Raw genomic sequence first — 21,732 nt, forward strand, 5'->3', positions numbered from 1 at the left:
AATCTTACTTCTGTGTGTCTCTTCTCCATACAACATGTGGACTGGGTGTATTGAAATATCCAGAATCCATAGCTAAATCTTTTTAAAATGAACAGAGTGACCCAATATTTATTTATATTTGTCTGCCCTGTGCCAGTAGTTCTCTTTTCTGCAGTGTATACATTGTACATATGTATCTTGAGGTATAACCTGAAACTACCTAGGCTACAGAAATCAAAGCAGATTTTCTATTTTTCTTCAGTGAAGCCCTGAAACCTACTTAATAAACGACAGGAATGAAGAAAGTTCTGTCTGTATCTTAGTAGGTATTTTGAACATTTAAATGAAACATGGAGTTCTACAAATAATTTAGAACAGAGGGAGGTTGGGTGAAAGTGGCTTTATTTTCTAATAAAAAGGAAATCAGACTTTCTAAAGAGCATTTTTTGTCATTTCAGTTTGATTTTATCTCTTTTTTAAAACATGTCTGAAACATCAAGTCACAGGGTCAAATAAAATAATTCCTTTTATAACTTTATTACTTTATAGATCTCTCCAATCTGTCGTATTACTCAGGAGTAAAATCAATATTGCACTGCAGACACAGAGGTTTATAGCACAAATTTACAGCTTGGTTCATGTAACTTTACTTGCTCAAGATGTGTTCTTCAGCTAATTCTCAGATATGTATATACATTTCTAGTTCAGTTGCTATTTCAGCAGCTGTAGCTGGGTAAGATCCATTATGATAGAAATAAAATCACAAATGTGAACACATGTATCTATACTTTGTGGCATTCTGTTGGTGGTGTTGAATAACCCAGAGTACAGATTACTTTTGACCTTCAGTTTTACAGTCTTAGTAAAATTTTATGCTATCCCTTTATTTATTTCTTCATTTGCTTTTAATCTTCCTCATTGTCCCTCATTATCCTCTTCAAACCTTCCCTTCTATGTCCAGTGCTTCATCAATTCCTTAGAAGCTTTTCTGAAAGACCAGACAACATGAGAAAGGTGGAAGCCTTGCAGCTGTTGAGCTCTAGAAGTTTTATTTGCATGTGTTCTATTTCTCAGGGAAATGCAAACTATTGCTCACTGCATAAAAGCAGACATAGTGTGTATTTCTTTATATTGTGCTTACTGTCACATTGTTTTTCTTCATATAACTCAGCCTGGTACTCAAAAATAATATATCAATTTAACAGGCAAAAGCCTTTTTCAATTATAACTTCTGAATTTTTTAAGTTTGCCCTGGACTTCCTGATGTTTCAGGTACAACAAGATGTGCCCATCTTCAAATATAAGAGGGTAGATACTTTGTTTTTATAAAGACAGTGAAAAATTATTGAATAATCACATGCTTCCAGTAGCTGGGACTTCATAGCAATCTTAAATGTAATAAAATTTGGGAAAATGGATGTTGGTGAAGTAGCTCTTGTGTTGTGTCATCACTCTTCAGATAAGTCCAATGCTATGGCAAAGAAAGCTTTTAGGGCAAGAAACTGGAAGGCAGCAACTCTGAGAAGCATTTAAAGGTCATAAAAGAAAACAGCTTGGTGTGAGCTCCTGTTGTGAAGCTGTGGCAAAATGGAGTAATGGAAAATCCTTGTGTATATAAGCAGGGGAATAGTAAACAGGAATAGCAAGGATGAATTAAGGATGAAAATAATACTGTATTATTTTTACAGTATTAGTGAAATGGACACTGGATTTTTCTGTGTAATTCTGTTGTCCACTTAAAAAAAAATGGCAGTTTGGAGAAAGTATAGAAGAGACCCACAAACATAATTGAAGGACTGGAAAGGCTTATAATGAGAGATGAAAAAACACCATCTGTTTGGTTTATCAAAAGGAAGATTGGGAAGTGACTTGATTACTGTGCGTGCATACTTCCAAGGGAAGAAAATACTGGGAACTAAAGGACTGTTTTAGAAGAAAAAACATATCAAGGACTAATATCTGTGAACTGAAACCACAAAAGCTTAAATTAGAATAATGCATACATTTATAACTAGGAGTCTGATTAATCACAGGAACAAAGTACTGAGGAAAGCAGTGGTTTCTTCCTCTTTTGATGTCTTCAGATCAAGGCTGTATGCCTTTATAGAAGATACGCTTTAGGCAAACAGAAGTTACTGAGCTCAGTGCAAGAGTACCTGACTGAAGTTTAACGAACTGCAATGTACAGGTTACATCTGTGATCTAATGCTCCTTTTTGTCCTTTAAGGTCTACAAGCTATGACTCAATGAAAGCCATAAGCCCCGTGATCTGTGGAGGCTTTGGAGAATTTCAGCTTTAACTTATAAAGTCTTTAAGCTGCCTTTTTAGTTGCATGACCGGCATTGAAAATGTAAAACAATATGTACTGATCCCTTGCTATGAAAGAAACCAACAGCTGGACACTCTTTCTGAGGGTAGCTAGGGTGGGGAAAAAGAATAATTTCTCTCACATATGCATTAAAGGTAGGGTATGCCTCAGCAAATCACCGCACATGAGTCTTTAGGCCAACTTTGCACCAGTTGTAATAAATTTAATCCATTATATTCAGCTGGGATGAGTTAGTAGAAAAAGAAAAAGGAAAAAAAAAAAGAAAAGAGAATGATTTGGTATCTTTTCCAAATGATGTGTACTGGGTTGTGCTCAGATCTCAGGTAAATTTATTACCCTTTCATAACTTTCCCAATATTGCTTAAAATGTTTCTGGTCTGCAGCATTTCAGTGTGTTCTGGCTTGGTTTTGTACCTGTGAAGCCTTACACCTCAGTTTTGCACTGCCTATACCACCTGTATTTTTTGCATAGGCTGACAGTGGGATTCCTGGGCCTCTATCCTAAGACATGCAACAGTTCACTAACAGGAACATAGGAATTGTTTCATGGTGTAGGGCTGAGCAGCTAATTTCTTAGGATGTAGAAAAGTGGGTTTGATGCATGCTGTCTTTCCTTGAGGACTTCCAGTTCTGAAAGTTTTTCTTTTCTGTTTCTTCAAGCAGTGGAACTAACAAACTTGGTCCACTGGATGAGATTCTCCTGCTGGGGCAGAAAGTAGTCATCCAGCAGGGTGGCTAGGCTCCAACATGTGGGTATGAGGAGGTAACATTAGTTTCTGAATCTTGGAAGACTGCAAGATTATGTTTACAGCTCACTGTAGACACTCAGTGCATGCTGCGTATCTCCCCTGCTTACTGCAGGAGACCTAGTAGGTCGTGGTTGTGGTGCCATGCAAAATTCTGCCTAGCCAACAATAGCTCCAGAACTTCATGGAGGCATGTGAGGAGCTGACCCCTTTCCACACTTCACACATAGTGTAAAACTAAATGTCTGTCAGGCTAGTAAGTCTGAGCTGCTACAGCTCAGCATATGGTGGGAGGCAAAATGCTGGCAAAGGTTTGTGAAGTGACTGTTACAAAGTGCTTTGTCCAGAGGTGATAAGCATTTTGAATGTGTTTGAAATAGTGGTTGGCTTTCAGGGACCGAATGTTGAGGATTGCACCAGGATTATTGACTACATCCAGCTTCCCCTCGCATGCTCTTTAGATGAAACAACATACTGACACAAGCTGGGATGCACATACTACAATAAGTTGGGACCTTAAGCCCTCAAATTATGTTGCTGTCAAAAGTGTGTCTGTACTAACCATTTTTGCAGAATTTTTTCTGTTAGCAGCATAGAGTGGTAGGCTTGTAGCAGGATAGTAGCACTTACTAAACCATCTGGATGTTTTTGGAAAATGCTGTACCTCCTGAACCATATCTCTAAGAATAAAGAAGAAAATTTGTGTATGAAATATCAGGGTAGTGCAGGCTGGATATGACTAGTCAGTCCATCTGTCATCATTGCAGCTGAATACAAGCAAGCAAGCAAGCACATGAAATAAGAGATATTTGCACTGCAGGATAACTGAGACAAGCAATTAAGCAATGCTGAGAGGGATTCAGCATTGTGTGTTTCTCTTCCATGTGTGCATTTGGAATCAGACATTGTGTGTCTTTTATTGGTTTCATATGGTTTTTTCTGAGATTTTAATCCTTTAAAATGTCTATAGCTTCCCAACTTTTGCTGACTTGCACACCAAAGCACAGTGTGCTAAACCCAGCTTATTAACAAGCTCCAGAGCAGACAAAGGGAAAAAGGAATACTGCAGTTGTTGTAGACATCTCAGTTGTCTGCTAATAACTGGATAATTCTTATATGACTAGTTATAAGCCTAATGTAAGTTACACAAGGAGTTTGGAATACATTGTGTCAGACTTTCTCCATTCTTGTTGATGCTTTAAAGAGCACTGTATCAGTCAGCGAAGAAGCAAATGCCTGTTCCTATCAGGGAACAACATCTTCCCTACGTACATTTCATTCAATATTAAAAGAAGGGAATAGAAAATTGGACATCTGGAAAAATCTTTTTTACACTAAGTTTTAAAGACATTTTTCTAGTAGCACATATGCAAAAGAAATGTTGATATAAATTTTTGTTTTAATTAATCTAAAATATTTTATAGGATCTAAAAATATTTTATAGGAGAACTGTTATTGAAAGATAAGGGTTTAACAGGATGATCCTGTTACCACTGTTTGTTAGTGTTAATTTAAACTTGAGAAACCAAGAAAATACTATTATTATGGATGTACAGAAGTGGAAAAGAGGGAAGACTGTTGTCACCCCATTAAAAAAATCTTTTTTTGTTGGTAATTAGCCATACTATATATCAAAGATAGTAGAGTGCTTCAGACTGCACAAGATATTTGTTTCCTTTCTGCCTAGTGCCCTGTTGAGTTTCTTCTGTAAGAAAAGTTTAGAAGCATCATTTACAGGAGCAAAAGAAAAATTGGGCAAATGCTGGAAAACATCTAAGTTTGGGTGACAGGAATGGTAGTAGAGACAATTTACCCTCTGCAGCACTGACAGGATTCTGCATACAGTCAGGACACAGAACAAACTGACCAAATAGGGACGAAATTTGGGCAGCACGTGCAAGCTTGAAACTCTAGGACAGAGGACAGCAACTGATTGCTTTCCTACCATAGCAAGAACATTACCAGGACAAAACAAGTCAGCCCACAAACTTCAGTTCTAGCTTAGTATGTGTGTAGGGACTTGCTCTCTCTTGCTCGCTCTCTAATTTGCAATTTTGCCATGTAAGGTATTTATATTTTATCATTCAACCAGCGCCACTCATTTGCTAAAAAGAAGATGAGTATTCTCAAACACTTAAGCCTGTAACTTGCATGTGTATATACAGTGCTGCAGTGTAATAGGGAGAAGGGAAAGCATGTCTGGTTTGTTTTTTCTCTCTACTTGAAATCAGTTTGACCAAGGAAGAAGGGGGAAATGTTGTTTTCATACATCCCTTTGCATGCAGTGTTTTGTCTTGCAGAATAGTTTTGATCACAACCTCACTTTTGCACTGTTCTTTTTAGCCTAGCAATAATAAAGATGGTTAGTAAGCACCAGGCTTACAGGTCTGACTCCTCATTTTCCACTAACTCATCTCCAGGCCTGCTTCTGAATTTGTCATGAGCAAAGTCCATCAAAGGCATTCACAAGCCCATTCTCATGCTGGCCCTGTCCTGGATTCCCCGCTTCAAGGACTACCTTAAAACTGTGTGTGCTACTATGCAAGCTCTCTTTTGTGTGCACCTACAACGCTTTTACCTCTTTTTTGTTCTGGAAGTTGGTGTTGACCTCATTCAGAGTTAAGGGGTAGAATTTGTGACATTCTTTCTCCTGTGCCTCACAAAAGCTATAGCCTTATGCTCACGGGAGACTAGCCAAGATACTTGCATGCTCTTTTAGTCAGCAACGTGCTGTGTGGGACCCAGATGCTTTGCAGATTACACAAAAATAAGAGTAGAACATGTGTGACTTCATACTATAGAGGAGCTAAGAAGGCAATAACCAACTGAACGAGCAAAAATAACCCAGAGGGTTTTGGGGGTTGGGCAGTAAAGTGTTATCCAGACATGAACTTGCGGTATCTGTGTTTCCACCCTGTAAAACAGTCCAGCAGGGACATGGAGCACAGCTTATCACACATGCATGCCTTGTCTCCAGAGGACTGCACTAGCTTGAGGCAGGCACGTGTCTCCACACAAGTTAGATGGGAGGAAAGGTAGAAGGAGGTGACCGTGAGCTCAGTGCTTTGTCTAATCGTGCCCTTAGAGAACTCTTTTTATCTTCTACACTATAGCTGAGATTTGACATTGCACCCAAGCTGCCATGCAGAGCGAACATGAATCATTAGTTGTGTCAAGAGCTCCCAGTTTTAATGCTGCTTTGTATTTTTCATAGTGACAGATGAGGCATACATTCTTAAAACAGTGCATGGCGTAGCAGAGTGCAGTTTGCATGGTGATGTATATTAATTTACAAAGTGGTTCTGCAATAAAACAATGCCATATTTTGCTAATGTCAAAACTTGGGAGCTTTGCAAAAGAGATATAAAATAGTAGCTTTTGCCTTAGAGAAAATAAAGGCATGAGAGGTGAAGTTGTGGAAAAAACTATGATGATTTTTTTTCTCAGTCCACTGTGCAAGCAGCATGCAAACCACAGAATTCTGTGGCTGTTTGCTTTCAAAAGAGATGAAAGATGGAGTGGAAAGAAAAGATGGATTTCATAGTTTCACCCCCAGGGATGGCAATTCTGGGTTCCATAAAACTAACCATAATTTCACAGAAATGCTTGGAGAATCCTGTTTGGCAGTCATGTGCAATAAGAGTGAACAAATGCACAAATTCTTTGTCCAAATTAGCAAGACTCATTTTCTTTACTGTGATACTTGTTCTGTTTATGAGAATAAGAAAATAAAAATCTGTAAAATATAAACAGGCTATTTTATTCTTGACTAGTACTTGTAGTCAAACCATAATGCGTGATATAGGAAGCTAAGAAAAGAAAAAGGACTAATGGAGAAGGCATTCTTTATAGAAATGGTACTTGGTGCTGTGAGAAAGAAATATATCTTCTGTATGTCCATAGACAGCACTGTTTTTCTGTGTTCTCAGTCACAGGTTGCTGTGTTTCAGCTTTGTGAGGATGTTAACTTATGGATAACTTTGGGCTGGGATCTGAATGAAGCTATTTACTCTCTGCCTCATTTATAACATTTACTGAATCTACTCAACTATATGGTAGCAGTGCTTCAGGGAGGGAGCCTCTCCATAATGAGCAGGCAATATAGTAATATATTAGTAGAATAGAAAAACTTCTCTGAGTCTGATAAGGGAAACATGGAGTTTGGCTAAAAATTAAACAGCGATGCATTTGAAATAGATGTCTTGGACATGGATATGGACTCTGACTTGCAGTACCTCCCCCTCATTATAAATGATACCTCAATTTTATTAAAATATCTGCTAGTAGACACACTGGAAAAGTCAGGATCTCAGTAACTAGTTACACCCTTCCAAAGAAGAGCAGAAAGAAAGACAAAGAAATCTGCTCAAAGTGTATGATCATGTTGATCAAAACTAGTATTTTACTTACATTAGTTTTAATTTCCAACTATTACCAGTCACCCAGTTGGGGAAAAATGGAAAATTGGAATTCCAGGATAAAACCTGAGTGACTCACAGATCATTCTTAAAAACATTTCACTAAAAGTTTGTGGAGCAGTGGGGAGAGGACAATCACTTTCAAATGTTAAACATCGATACAGGGCAAACAAAATCAGGGATTTGCTATCATAAGTAAATCCAAGTTATAACAAATACTGGAAGTGTTTGTCTGCTAGAAAAATAGACCTGTGATTGTGTTCCGCCTAACTAAAGTAAAGCACTGTGCCAAAAATGGGAGGGTAAACATTTAGAAAGAACCCTAAAGCTTTGCTTTTCATCTCTAATTCCTGTAGCAGATAAACACATTGATACGTTCTGAGAAATGTTAAAAGCTGTACTAAGATGGCTGGTCTGCTTTTCAGGAAGCTCTCATCAGAGCCTTTCAAGATACTTAGCAATTTAGAAGTGGGGGTGGAGGTTTATTTTTAACGATAACAGTTATGAGACATTTTCTTGACTCATCTCGTGCAAAAAGTTTGAACAGAAGAATCTGCAAACTCTTCAACTGACTTATGAAAAGAAGGATCAATTTCCAAATTATTTTAAAATTGTTTGGGGGAGGGAAATAAGTCACATTCAGGTAAAGAGGGAAAATAGATGCTGACATAGAAAGTAAAGGGGAATATGGGAAAAGCTGCAATACACCTGTAAAGGAAAATGTGTTAAAACCTTTCTTATGAAATACAGAACTGTTTGTCAGAATTATAGATGGCTAGGGCAAATGCTAGAAAATGTGCAAATAAACACACAAATTTCATCATATATGGTGAACTTTCTGGAATAGTCGGTATTTGAAAGAAATAGTGCTGAGTAGGAGATACAACAGTAGTGACGTTTTGCATGAATTGCAGCAAAATTTGCCATCTCCATGAGGTGACTGCTCACTTTTTTGGAAACTCAGGTGGTTGGGAGAGGAATGGCTGGAGACCAGTCCTGCAGAAAGGGATCTGGGGGTGCTGGTTAATGCTAAGCTGAGTATGGCCCTGGCAGCTAAGAGGGCAAACCACATTCTGGGGTGCATCAAACACAGTATAGCCAACCAGCCACAAGAGGTGATTATCCCACTGAATTTAGCAAATTTAGCATTGGTGTGGCTTCACCTAGAGGGCTGTGCAGTTCTGAGCCCTGCAATTTAAGAAGGATGTGAAGGGCCTTAAATGCATCCAAATGAGGGCAACAAAGCTGGTGAAAGGGCTGCAAGGCATGCCTAAGGAATCTGGGTTTGTCTGGTTTGGAGAGAAGGAGGCTGAGAGGTGACCTCATTGCTCCCTACAGCTTCCTGAGGAAGGAAAGTGGAGGGAGATGCAGATCTCTTTGCCCTGGTATGCAGTGACGGGACACATAGGAATTGTTCAAAGCTGCACCAGGGGAGGTCTAGACTGGACATTAAGAAGCATTTCTTTACAGACTCCCTAGAAAGGTGGTTGATGCCCCAAGCCTGTCATTGTTTAAAAGGCATTTGGACAATGCCCTTAATAACATGTTTTAACTTTTGGTCAGCTTTGGAGTGGTCATGCACTTGGACTAGATGGTTGTTGTATGTCCCTGCCAACTGAACTATTCTATTCTATTCTATTCTATTCTATCCTATCCTATCCTATCCTATCCTATTCTATTCTATTCTATTCTATTCTATTCTATTCTATCCTGTTCTATTCTATTCTATTCTTGTTCTGTTCTGTTCTGTTCTAATTCTATTCTGTTCTGTTTTATTCTATTCTATTCTGTTCTGTTCTGTTCTATTCTGTTCTCTTCTATTCTATCCTATTCTATTCTATTCTATTCTATTCAATTCATTTCTATTCTATTCTATTCTATTCTAATCCAGCTTTCCAGTTTTACAGCTTTTCAGCTTGCTTCTGGAAGCTCTAGTGTATGGGGCAATATAATGTATAACACATAATGCCTCCTGCAGTGACAAATGTGAATTTACATATGAGATTGTTTTACTCCAATCTAAAATATCCCCAATACCACACTGTGTGAAGATACAGTTGTCTCGGTTCCAGGTGCTGTGCAGGCACAGCTGGAAAGTAGTTTACCATGGGAGATACTGTTACGCTTAATGAAATCTTCTCTGCTTCTTGCAGCTCTAAAAATACTGTTCTGTAAATACATCAAGTTACATCCATCCAAACACACACAGAATACATACATGGAGATTACAGTGCTGTAATAGTGTTTTATCTATTATTTATTATCGCTAATAATAATATGAAGTACATCCTCACGCAGACAAATGGGGTCTCTTTTTATAGAGATGAAAATATCTTCACATTGGATCTGGTTTTATTTCTTAATCTCCCTTTCCATAAAAGAAAAAAAGAAAAAAGAAAGACCAAACTCAAAGCTGAGCAGTACGTAGTTATCAATATCTATATGGTTTGAGTGAATTACCATTTTTTCTTTGATACATACAGAAGATAAAAACAATAAAGATTGTTCTTAATCTTTTTTTTTTTTTTGTGTTAACTCAGCTGGAGCATCTTTATAAGACTTTCTGGTCTATTCAGTAGCATTTTGTTTCTCATCCTTCAATAGCTGATGATTTCATCTTTTCTCTATAACTGATATAGTTTATAAAGAGATTTTTAACATTTTCTTAGCACAAAGGAAAGGCATTAACATCACTTACAGTGATGCATTTATATAGTTAACATTTGAGAATAACTAAATACAGTGGTTAAGCTACATTATTAGATGGTATGAATATTTTCTGATAATTAAAAAGGCTATTTTCCTTCAGTGTTGCTTATATTCTGTTTCAGTCATAACAATTTACTACTCATTATTCTCTCTCTTAAGTTTCATGTATATGTGCTTAACCCACAGTTGTCTCAACCTTTAACTTCTTAAGAACAGGTAGGACTTGGTTGGTTTCCTCTCTGTTATCTTCTTGATAGCCTAAGATTCTTTCTGTTGTTTCTATGTGCTGTGCTTACTCATTTGCTTGAAAGAACACTAGTGATATTGATAATTACATTACCAGGTCTAGATGCTTTAAGTTATATTTTTTGCAGTTTTTCAAAACTTAATTCTGACTGATAAAATCACTTAACTCCTAAGGATAATTGGTTACATACACCGCATAGCCTGGAGTGCCTATTTTACATTTACTGTTCTTCTATCTTTCATAACTGGAGACTTTTGCTACATCCCTGGACATCTTCAGTTACTTTCCTTTTACAGAAGGTGCTGGCTATTTATGCTACAGGCTTTTTTCCTGCTTTATAACTGAGCTGTCATGCTTACTATCTCCTCACAATTTTGTGATTAACCTCTGCAGCAGGACAGCATGCATTAGTAATCACTCTTCTCACAGCTCATCTGATTTCTGCTATTTTAATATTCAGCATCACCCTCTTTACTTGCTAAATCTTTAAGTACTTAATTTCCTTTCTACATTCTCTTCATTAGAGTAGACCATTTTAACTGCATTAGGTACAGCCTGGATGTGATGTTTTAAGTTTTGCATTATATTGACGGATGTGTTAGTATCCAGCAGGATACCAGGGCTCTTCATTTCCTAATCAGCTTTACAACTACACATTTACTTTAGTTCTTTTCTGCTTTGCTACCCTCTTCTACTAATTCCAAGGGTATTGGGAAGTCACACTGGCAAAGGTATTAGTTAATATGAATACTAATTCACATTGTTCACAGCCTTGCACACCTAGGTTCTTTAGGTGACAGTTTTGGTCTTATTGCTCCTATATATTTTGCAGTCTCTTGATCAGGTCTGCAGATAGTTTTATCCCCAGCAGGCACGCACAAACACACATATGTACACAGAGCCCACCAACAACAGATCAACAGGGACAGCAGAACAGTGCTTTTACAGGCACCACATACACACTAATAACACTCATGTAAGCATGAGCAATATGGATGGCCTTGTCCTGCTTTTCCTTGCCAGTGAGTCATTCTCAAAGCTCACTAATAGGTTTTATACTCTCTTGCACACACTCACAAAGTTCTCTGGTAGTTTCTGTGTTCTTCAGCTCCAATCCTGCAAATGATGCCCAGACACAATTATAGCACCTGCACATTATTCACTGGGCACTTTGACATAGCCATTAGCCTTCACCAGTCATGTCACAATCCCACCAGGCTGCTTAAAAATGCTGTGGCATTCTGCATCTGCCCATCTTATGGGACACACTGCATTACTAGATAACTGCATTAGTAGTTGTTACGGCCCCAGACCATCCAGGAATGGTCAAGTGCTCTTTTTCTCCTTTGGACATATTTTGCTTTTTTCTCTGCAAAATGACACTGGGGTCCCACACAAAAACAATCACTCTTAAGACACACAGGAGGAGGAACGCATATCATCCTGTATGTACTACTTTGGCCTCTTCAGGTAAAAAGGCAGTATATCACTCGGCCCAGGTTCTGTTTGGCCACATGGACCATCTCTCCTTTTGCTTACTTCAGGCATCTTAATATCAGCTAGGTCAAGACTCAAAAATGGAACCTCCCAGATAAGCCCCCAGTTACCTCATGGGTAACCCATCCCTCTTTAGATTGCAGGCATGAGATATAACTGATTTAAAAGACTACTGTTTGTTGGTTCAGCAACACACTGCTAAAAAACTAATTACAGTTATATGTAATTTTGCACTTGATTACACAAAATGACAAAGCTACTGATTATTACTCTTCAGTCTCACAAGTCACGTGTGGCTACTACTGAATTACAATTCTATCACCCTTCCCTCCCCATACCACTTAGTACTAGGGTGCAGCTCTATTCCTCTTTACTCTGTCCTCCTATACCACATAGCATGTTTGCACTTGCATTGTTTTAATCACCCTCTTGCTTTCCTAGAAAGTCTGTAGCCAGTTCCAGGGGGACCTCTTGCTTACAATCCTCATGAAATCAGGGACACAAGGTATCTTCTTAAATAATTAAATAGCTAATAATGTAAAATAATAAAGGAAAAATGTTATCCTCTAGTCTGGGTTCTGCTCTAGTTTTATCAACACCTAAAGACCACACTGTGGATCATAAACTACTGCTGGTGGAACAGTGAAGTTACAGCTAACTAAGTGTTTCTGTAGCAGTGTACTAGTCTACAGTAACATTTAAAAACAAAGGAAGCAGCAAATAGAAGGCTAATGAGTAAGGTGCCTGGAAGGAGCTTGCTACTGAAAGAAACTCTTTAAGATCTTGTGGCAGGACATTTGAGAAGTTTAAGAGTTTAAGGCACTGCTTCCAATTGCACTAATAATCTTTTTAAAGAAGTCATTATGTAAGTAATTAAAAGACAATTAATGTAAGTCATCAAAATTGCTGGCAACTCACTTCATGTCTAAAGATGGTCTTTGTATCCTCATTACTGTTTATTAATTATTTTTCTCCCTTGCCCCCTTGAAGGGAGAAAGTTACCTTTATTTTGTGTGCATGGGGCTGTGGCAGAAAGAGAGCAAGCACTAGTATTAGGTCACACAGAAAATTTGTATCGAAACCATGAATTGCACTGATGTTCCCAGCTCCCAGATCCATTCTTTACTTGTGAGGTCATGCTTCAGCAATAGTAGTCTGTACTGTATGGCTTCCTCCCACCAAATTGTATACATTTGTATTTAAAACCCTATAGTAGATGTGCCAGTTCATTTAAATGCCTGTTTTCCCCATACGGATCTAATTTGCATTACAAAAATAAATGGAAAATTAAAATGCTCAGGAAGGCTGATACTAGTTGAGATACACTACATAGTGCATTTCTTTTCCTTCCTTGCTAAATCCTTTTTCTGTGGTTATATCTTCAGACCTTTAAACTCAGAACTTAATATAGAGAGTTTATTGGTTTCCAGGTAGTGGTCTGAGGCTCAAACCAGTGCAGGTGTGTGGCTAAGAGGTGTTAATTAGGGGATGGATGCACAAAAATTGGGAATACAACTCAACAGTTACATCAAATTAAAGCAAGACTCCAACTGATTACAGTGGACTTTGGATCAAACCCTATGGTGAGTTAGAAGGTAATACAACATTGCAAAAAACCTGAAAACCGCTCTGCTTCCCTGATTTTCCTATTCACAGATGTACCAAGTGAGATTTCTTTCCCTAATATAGTTGTGTTTTGGCAAACTGCAACTTTCAGTAAAAAAAGTCAGAACTATGTCTGAACTGTTACTGAGAATAATTAACATTAAATATAATAGTAATTTATTCTTAGTAGAAAATGTGTACCTGAGCAATATTTAACTTTAAGACATTTCTGGAGGTTATGCATGAAGACATTTGTTTAAAAACATCTGCCAAGATGGTTTTGGACATCAGTGAAGCAGGTATTAATATTGTATATGGAGACCAGAAGTTCATCAGTCTGGGCACAGCTAACTATGTACGCTCAAATTATTACAAAACCAATGAATTTTCTTGTTTTCCTTTCTGCTGTTATTTTAGAGAGTACTTTAATTTACCTAACACTCCAAAGGGCATGTTTCCTTCCCCCTACCAATAGGGGCTGGTAACTAGCTGTTTAGAAACAAGGGTGGTAAAACCAGAAATGTGGAGACCTAGTCATGTTGACTTGTCCAACTTTCACAAAGAATCCTAACATGAAGGTGAAATAAATCCTAAGGGCAGAGATTGAGTGGGAAAGTAGAATGGCTGGATTCTACTGCTCCCTAAGGCTGAGATGTAAGCACATCTGTTAAATCATAAAAGGCGATGTTATGGACAGTTTTGAAATCTTCAGTAATAAATTAGCAGTGTACTTCATGTTTTCAGAATATGAAATTGAGAGATCATTCTTCCTGAGAATGAAGTGTGTCCTAGCCAAGAGGAATGCAGGATTGACATGCAGTGGCTACAAGGTAATGTATATTAGCTTTTCTCTCCCCATCCCCCTCGCCCAGGCAAGTATTCACAAGTGACAAGTTAGTTTATTTCAGTTTTTTACATATGTGTAGCTGAAAGCAAAGACTGTGATGGAAAAAATCAGAACAGATGCAAAAAAATGCCACTGCTGATTGCAGATTCCCTTAGTAATGCAAGTCTAGACTCTCACCGTGAGTTGCAGTTTGCTTTGTTGCACATTCCCACATCCTGATCTTTGTTTCAGACTGGGGAATTGGCTGGAGCACAGCCACAGAGGTGTGAGGAGAGCACACAGCTAGGTCTTATTCCCCTATGGAACTGGAGGCAAGTGAGGCAGGAAGCCATACACAAGAAATTGGAAGTCTTCCCACAGCCTTCTGCCTTGGTGTTACCGTGCTCTGTCTGAGCAGACACCCAGTTGTACGAGTCACTTTGGCCTGACCAGAATTACCTTAACATTAATGAGACTGTAATATTACCCTAAACAATCATTACTATCAACTCAGGGCTGAATTATACTAAAACACCATGTTTGTTTATAAATCTTACCTTTTGTATTAATTTTCTATTTATTACATGAAATCAGAAGCCACAGCAAATACTGAGATTCTATAATAATACCTGTCATTCAGGTAGTTCTTATTTTCAACTTTACAGTGTGCATTTGCTGCTCTTTGAGCTACACGGTGTAATTCTGTCACTTCACATACAGTCTGGTAAAGATTCATTTTGAGTAATTCAAAAACAAAACGAAAAGCATGCAAGAGAAGCAGAGCTCTTTTAAGGAATGTGTTCAAGGTCCAGACATATATCTGTCTATTTACACTACTATCTACTTGGTTAGACTGATAATTCTGCATTATATGGACCCCTATTTGCTCAGCTGCTTCCCAGCAAAAATAATTCTGTCCCAAAGCTGCAAGTGAAATCAGGTAAAAGAGTAAAGCTTTTAGTGGTGGTATCTCTGTATGGGTTTCTCCCCCACTCCCATTTATGACTACTAATCAGAGGGATCACCTTCACTCTTCTTTTGGTCACTATTAAAATTTTACACAGTGAAACATTTAAGGATGTATTAATCTAGAGAGATATTGGCCTAAATTTATTCTCTTTGTACTTGGAGTCAGGAGTTAATTTTGAAAATATCACCTGATTAACTGAAGCACAGGAAGAACTCATGAATCAGTATAGGAATTAGCAGGTTCTGCTGAGAGAAATTAAATAAGTTCTGCTTGCTACTGTTCTTTTGCTAAATATCCTAATCACTTGGTGATTGGAGAGGAGGCAGGAAGGAAGGTTACACAGGAGGAGCCTGTTTATAGATGACTGTTTAGTAGGTTGTTCAGAAGTACTATATACAATGTAAATTAATTCCTTTCCATTGGACACAATTAAAAGTCAAATACAGAAATTAAGCTGATGGATGTGTAGTATGCCTTCTGTTTGGAGTAGGAAATCAGCAGGAGCACAAATGATCCTCCAGGTTACCATTCCACCCCCCCTTTAGCTGACATTATGGATTTTTACAGTCTAACACTGAAGTTATTGCTTTTTTGATTAGGAATTGCATATGGGGATTCAGGAATCTTGTCTCAAGACCCTGGGCTTGGTCACATGTCAAAACAATGTCATATGAACTTGGCTGGAGAACTTAATTTTAGTGCATTAGCATATACAGCAGTTAATCTTTATAAATGTGATGCATTAATCTCCACTGGGTTTTTAAAGTGTCTGTTTTTCATCAGAATAAGAACTCATTAAAATATAAATGTTCATATATACACCTCTGTGTGTGTGAGAGAGAAGAGTAATTTAAAAAAGCAATTTCCGGATTATTTGATTAATGAACAGGAATACTGACTGTATCTACAAGAAATCTATATCAAAGAGAGTTTAAAGTATTAACTAGAAAGCAGTCTAGATAGTCCCCAAAGACCATGTGCTTTAATACTGGATTAATCATGTTGACAGTAAACACAAAAAATGACATTTACTGTGTTTTAACCTCCATTTATAAATTAACAGCACTTTTGAAGCCTTAACATACTACACAGTATTTAATTATTGTAATTGTACATTGCTTTATAACCTCATTGGAATTGGGTGGTCATCTGAGTTGCAGCCTCTTCCATTGCCATCAGATACTGACTGTATTTTCTTCTCCTGCCAGGTGATCCATTGCAGTGGCTATTTGAAGATACGGCAGTATATGCTAGATATGTCTTTGTATGATTCCTGTTACCAAATCGTTGGACTGGTGGCTGTAGGTCAATCTTTACCTCCCAGTGCAATCACTGAGATCAAACTTCACAGTAATATGTTTATGTTCAGAGCAAGTTTGGACTTAAAATTGATATTCCTAGATTCCAGGTAAGCAGCTATTTAATTTCTAGCATAAATGTTTTCAAAGTGTTATCATAAGCTACAGTGTTTCCAAACAGGTGAAGATATCCATGAAAAAATGAAGCAGTCCAAAATAGACTTGGACCAACAAAGACCATGTGGGTATTCAAAGCCCTTCAGGTAGCTGGATAGACCATACTTTGTCTTGAATGCCAACATATAAAAGCCTGTACAATTGAACCTATAGTTACCTACAGTTTCAGAGAGTCAGCTAAAGCCTTCTTGTTGTGAGTAGTTGGCAGATGAGCAGAATTACATTTTTACCTCAAAAGACATAAATTTTAACACACAAAGCTAGCAAAAGGAATAAGGATGTACCATGATCAATAATAACAGTAACAATAACAACAACAACAACAATCATAATAATAATGATAATAAACAACCCCACAGCTGAAACCCTGAGATCAAATGACTTGCTGGGGTCATCCAGAAAGCTTTTGACAGATTAGTAAGAAAACATAGTCTTCTGCACTTTAGTGTAATAGTGCAACAATGAAATCAACCCTACTAATGGGATTGTTAGAATGAAGATGAACTAATTTGGCTACTACATGAAAACACAGCCTTTTTAAAACGTGTGAAAATGGGTATTGCTGAGGAAAGAAAATCCTGCCTTCGCTCTCAGCTGGTAGCGCTCACATACCAGACTAGAGCACAAAACCAGAACTGGAGGAGTTGTGAAATGATGCATTACTCCCTTTTTGAAACATAGTATCTTTTAGTGTACAATGATACTTTGTACACTGCAGTGCAAGATACCTTGAGGGGAAAAGCCCAATTCCCAGACAAAATAACAGGTTTGACTATTGACAAGATGATCATTCTTCAGAAATCCCTGCATGTGGAGCAATATGTCACATACACTCTCATTTCCTTGGCATTCTGGATTTGCAAGAAGCAGAAACAATACTCATGTGTAGCAGCGAGAAAGAGTCTTGTACCCAAGACAGCGGGGAAGTTTTGCGTGGCAGGTCAACCATGCAAGAACATGCTCCTTCTCCACCTAAGTCAATGACACGGTGGGCTATCAGCTGCTAAAATACAAAGAACTAGTTGTTTCTGGAATCCTTCTTTTTTTCTCTTTTATCTTCCCCCCCCCCCCCCCCCCTTTACTTAATGTAACAGCTACAAAGCAGCACAAGGGTTTAGCAACATGTCTTTGCTTGTGGAAAAAAGGAAATTATATGCCTAAAAGGAACTGCCTGGAGACATGAGTGTCTTCAAAGGAGACAGTATAACCAGAGGTGTTGACAGGAGCACAGATAGGACCAGTACTGTTGCAGAGTTGTGTTTACCAATGAGCAGATGGGTGTCATCCACACACAGGACAACCAGGGGTAATAAGCATTACCAAAGCCCTTTGCTCTCCCAGCTGAGCAAACCAAATTACATTTGCTCAGAGTAGGGACATATTAGGAATAAGACAAAACCGTTTTCAGGCTTGCTTCTGGTATCCATACAAGGAAAAGTATTGCTAGATCTTTGGAGGTAGCAGTCACAGAAGACAGGCCAGTCTGAAGGCCATAGGAAGGAGCAGTTAAATAATCCTTTCTAGGTACTTGATACAAAGTGAAACATGCAAGAGTTCATTTATCAAGGTCACCAGAAAAAGGAGGCAGGATCTGTTGGTTCTGACATTCCTGGTGCAGCCTGTGCATTCACTGCCACATGGTTTACAAAGGCTTTAAAGAACTCTAGAGGGCAGAACTGATTATGGGGCAAGCTCTGTTTCCTTCCGTGTGTTGGTCACAGCAAAGAACAAAGTTCAGAGCCCAAGCTCCCTACAGTGGCTTATTGAGGAGTTGGTTTGGTGTCAAGGTTAAGTCAAGCAGCTAAGTTTATTTCCAGATTCAAACTTTTCAAAAGTTTGGGTGTCCTAGTAACTGCTAACGATGGGATTTTGGCCCACGAGAAGACCAGCTTCAAAGTGAGGCTGCATCTCCAGAAAAATTAACATGTGGCTTAGGTTTGGGGCATTTTGCTTGGGTTTGGATTATCTGTTCCTGTACTTTCCAATTAAGTGAGCAGGATGAAACTGCCACCCTTGTTTTAATTGCACTGAAGTCAGAAAGGGCACTGAAACCTGAACAGGATTTTTCACCATGCTGATAGGCTTAAGCGAGAATTTGGGCCTCTAGAATTGTAAACCAGGAGGGACAGTGTACACTGCAGAGGAGAAACGCAGGCATATGTTCACATATCGTCCTGCAGAAAGGGACACACGCTCACTACACACTGGCAGTCCCTGACTGAGGCAAAGGCATGCAAGATTTTCCCACATGAAGGCATAGCTGGGGGAAATATGGATGTATTTGTACGGTATTTATAATAAATCAGACCATGAAGGCTTTTTTATTGTTGTTTTTCTGATTTCCTTCAGAAAATCCCACCACCTGACACTCTCTCAAGTAGAATGTAAAGTCCCCAGTCTCTTTGGGGTCCGCATGATTGCCAAGTTAGGGTATGAGTAAAGAAGATACATAATAGTTACAAAAGAAAAAAAAAAGTAATCAAAGTTTACATTATCTGCAACACTCCCCCCCTCATCCCAACACATGTTGATTGAGACCCCTGTATTAATTTCTGTAGATATGACTGTGTTATTCTGTGATACAGTGTGTCCTCATTAGTGTTGAAGTCCAGACCAGAAGCATCTTCTTGAAGTGAATGCCCTGACCACCCTCACTCGTTGCACTGCAGTTCATGTCATGAAGAAGCCTTAGGCATGTGAACTGGGTTCCTTCTGGATTAATATAAACTGGAGGACAACCTCCAAAATCATGCCAAAGGCACTCCAGTTGTTAGAAAGCTTTCAGTCCACAGGCCTAGACTAGAGCTAGTCCCAAGTAAAAGTCCTGAAATTAAAACAGGCAGATGCATCTGCTGCTGCAGAAGTAGATCCTCAGCAGTAACAATTTTATTCTACAGACTGCCTGCTAATGGACTGTATTGCTTGTTGAGGCATACATGCCTTTGTATGGTACCCGTGTTCTGCCTTTTTAGGTGAAGAAAGCTCAGGACAGCATAAAACACCCCCAGCAACACTAGGTGAACAAGCCACATTATGGCTGAGTTGCACAATGTACTTTAAGGATTTTTGTTCTCCAGCAACTATGCTAAATAAACAAAAGTCCATTTTGAACCATGAAGTTTGACTCTTCAGGTCTGACCCAGTGTAGGTCTGACCAGTGTAGTCTGGCTCTTTAACATCTGCAGAGATGCTGCTTTTTCAAGTTTGTTCCATTATTCTACTTCTCATCATGTGACAATGTTTTTCTGAAGTTTAGCTTCAGCCTTCCTTTTCTTAGCTTGTGATCTTCATAGCTCCTTGACTTTCCACATTTTCAGCTCCAATAATCTCCTGCTTCTGCTGTCAAGTGTTAGCCTGAATTTATTTATGGACCATGATCACAGCTTCTATGGACTGATACACATGCTACACTTGTATGTTTGCAAAAGCAAATGAAAATGTGTCTGCAGTACACAAGAGTAGTTTTATTGCTTTATGAATGGCTCCTCGACTGGATCTTTGTGCAAAGGATCATGCATGGCAGTGGCAAAAGCCCAAAGTGGAAATAAGTAACAGAACTCTTTTTCCTGCCTGCGTGTAAGGCTGGCCAAGGAATGGCTGCACCTTGCTTCAGCTGGGTTGAGAGGGTTTATTTTCTTATAAAGATGAGGTTTCTGCTTCCAAAACTAACATTTTGTTCTGCAGTTTTTAGGCACCTGATTTGTTGGCACAAATGTTACGTTAATGAAACTGAATATTCCTAGAGATACTGTGTATTATAGAATCTTCCTTTTCCAGGGTGACTGAATTAACTGGATATGAGCCCCAAGATCTCATAGAAAAAACCCTCTACCACCATGTTCATGGCTGTGATGTGTTCCATTTACGATATGCTCATCATCTGTGTAAGTAAAAAGAAAGCTAGACTGAAATTTATTAAGTTGAGTGAGAAGTTTTGCAGACAACAAGTCCTATGCTGGAAAATAGAGAAAGCTTTCAAAATCTTGACAAGATAGATTTTTCAAAAGTGCTTGGCTATCAGTTAAGGAAACCGGTAGTTCTGCTAATAAGCTAGATACTCAATATGCTGTGCTTCTGAAAAAAACCATGCCTGGCCACTTTCATCTTTCTGCTTAAAGCACCTAGGCTCGTTTGAAAATTGGGACTTGATTCTGTGCGGTGAACTCCTGAAAGGAGAAAAGCAAAAGAGTGAGTGAGTCAGAGGGAAAATCTGAACTTTACTAGCCTCTGTTGTTAAGAGAAACGTTATGCAACAGCTCTCCATTCCTCTGAAATATGTTAATCATAATCATCCCATGTTTGAAGTGAATGCAAACCCAAAAAATCTTTAGATGAATGTTCATCAATAGCATGTGGATGAGGTTTGGAGAATGGAGTGTCAGGAAAAAAATATTATACATCTAATAATTCCCCATCTTCCAAAGGAGACACTAATCATATCTTCAGACATCTGGATTTGGGAAGCAGTTCATTCAGTAGCACATTAATTTGAGAAGAAAATTGAAGGAATAGTTGAACTCTGGATTTGGCACACTGTGCTGCAGCCCATATGATGCAAAGATGACATCCAAAAATCAATGTCAGTGAATTTTTTTCCAGATTGCTCCTTTACGCTGAAAGCAGCCAGAGTAAAATCCTTCTTTCAGGCTTGCTGAAGGAGAAAGCAGTCAGTTCTTCACCTTACTATGTGCTATGCATAAGGATCTGGACTATAAAGGAGGTTGTAACTATATTTCTTAAGTCAGTGCTGAAACTCCAAGTGCTGAATTCTGTTGATGGCAGTGTGTGTTACACCTGGAAAGCAGAATATGATCTTTGCAGTGAGTTCATATTTACCAAAACACTGTTGAATATTCTGGGCCATTGCAAACTAAAAACTAGAATGACCAGGATACATGGTAACGTCGTGTTGGGGGCATCCTCTTTGTAG

The 21,732-nt window shown here is 38.5% G+C and overlaps 1 protein-coding gene across 3 annotated transcripts in view; it reads left to right on the forward strand.

Moving 5' to 3' along the window:
• The window catches only part of SIM2 (SIM bHLH transcription factor 2), a 67,831-nt gene that overhangs the window by 26,692 nt on the left and 19,407 nt on the right, over nt 1-21,732 (forward strand). For all 3 annotated transcript variants that reach the window (XM_080376259.1, XM_080376258.1, XM_080376260.1), the window contains 3 exons: nt 14,276-14,361; nt 16,536-16,735; nt 20,580-20,686. In XM_080376259.1, the coding sequence (XP_080232385.1) occupies nt 14,276-14,361; nt 16,536-16,735; nt 20,580-20,686 (393 nt within the window). The remainder of the gene's footprint in view (nt 1-14,275; nt 14,362-16,535; nt 16,736-20,579; nt 20,687-21,732) is intronic.

This window comes from Falco punctatus, assembly GCF_963210335.1.
Source record: "Falco punctatus genome assembly, chromosome: 2".
Taxonomy (NCBI): domain Eukaryota; kingdom Metazoa; phylum Chordata; class Aves; order Falconiformes; family Falconidae; genus Falco; species Falco punctatus.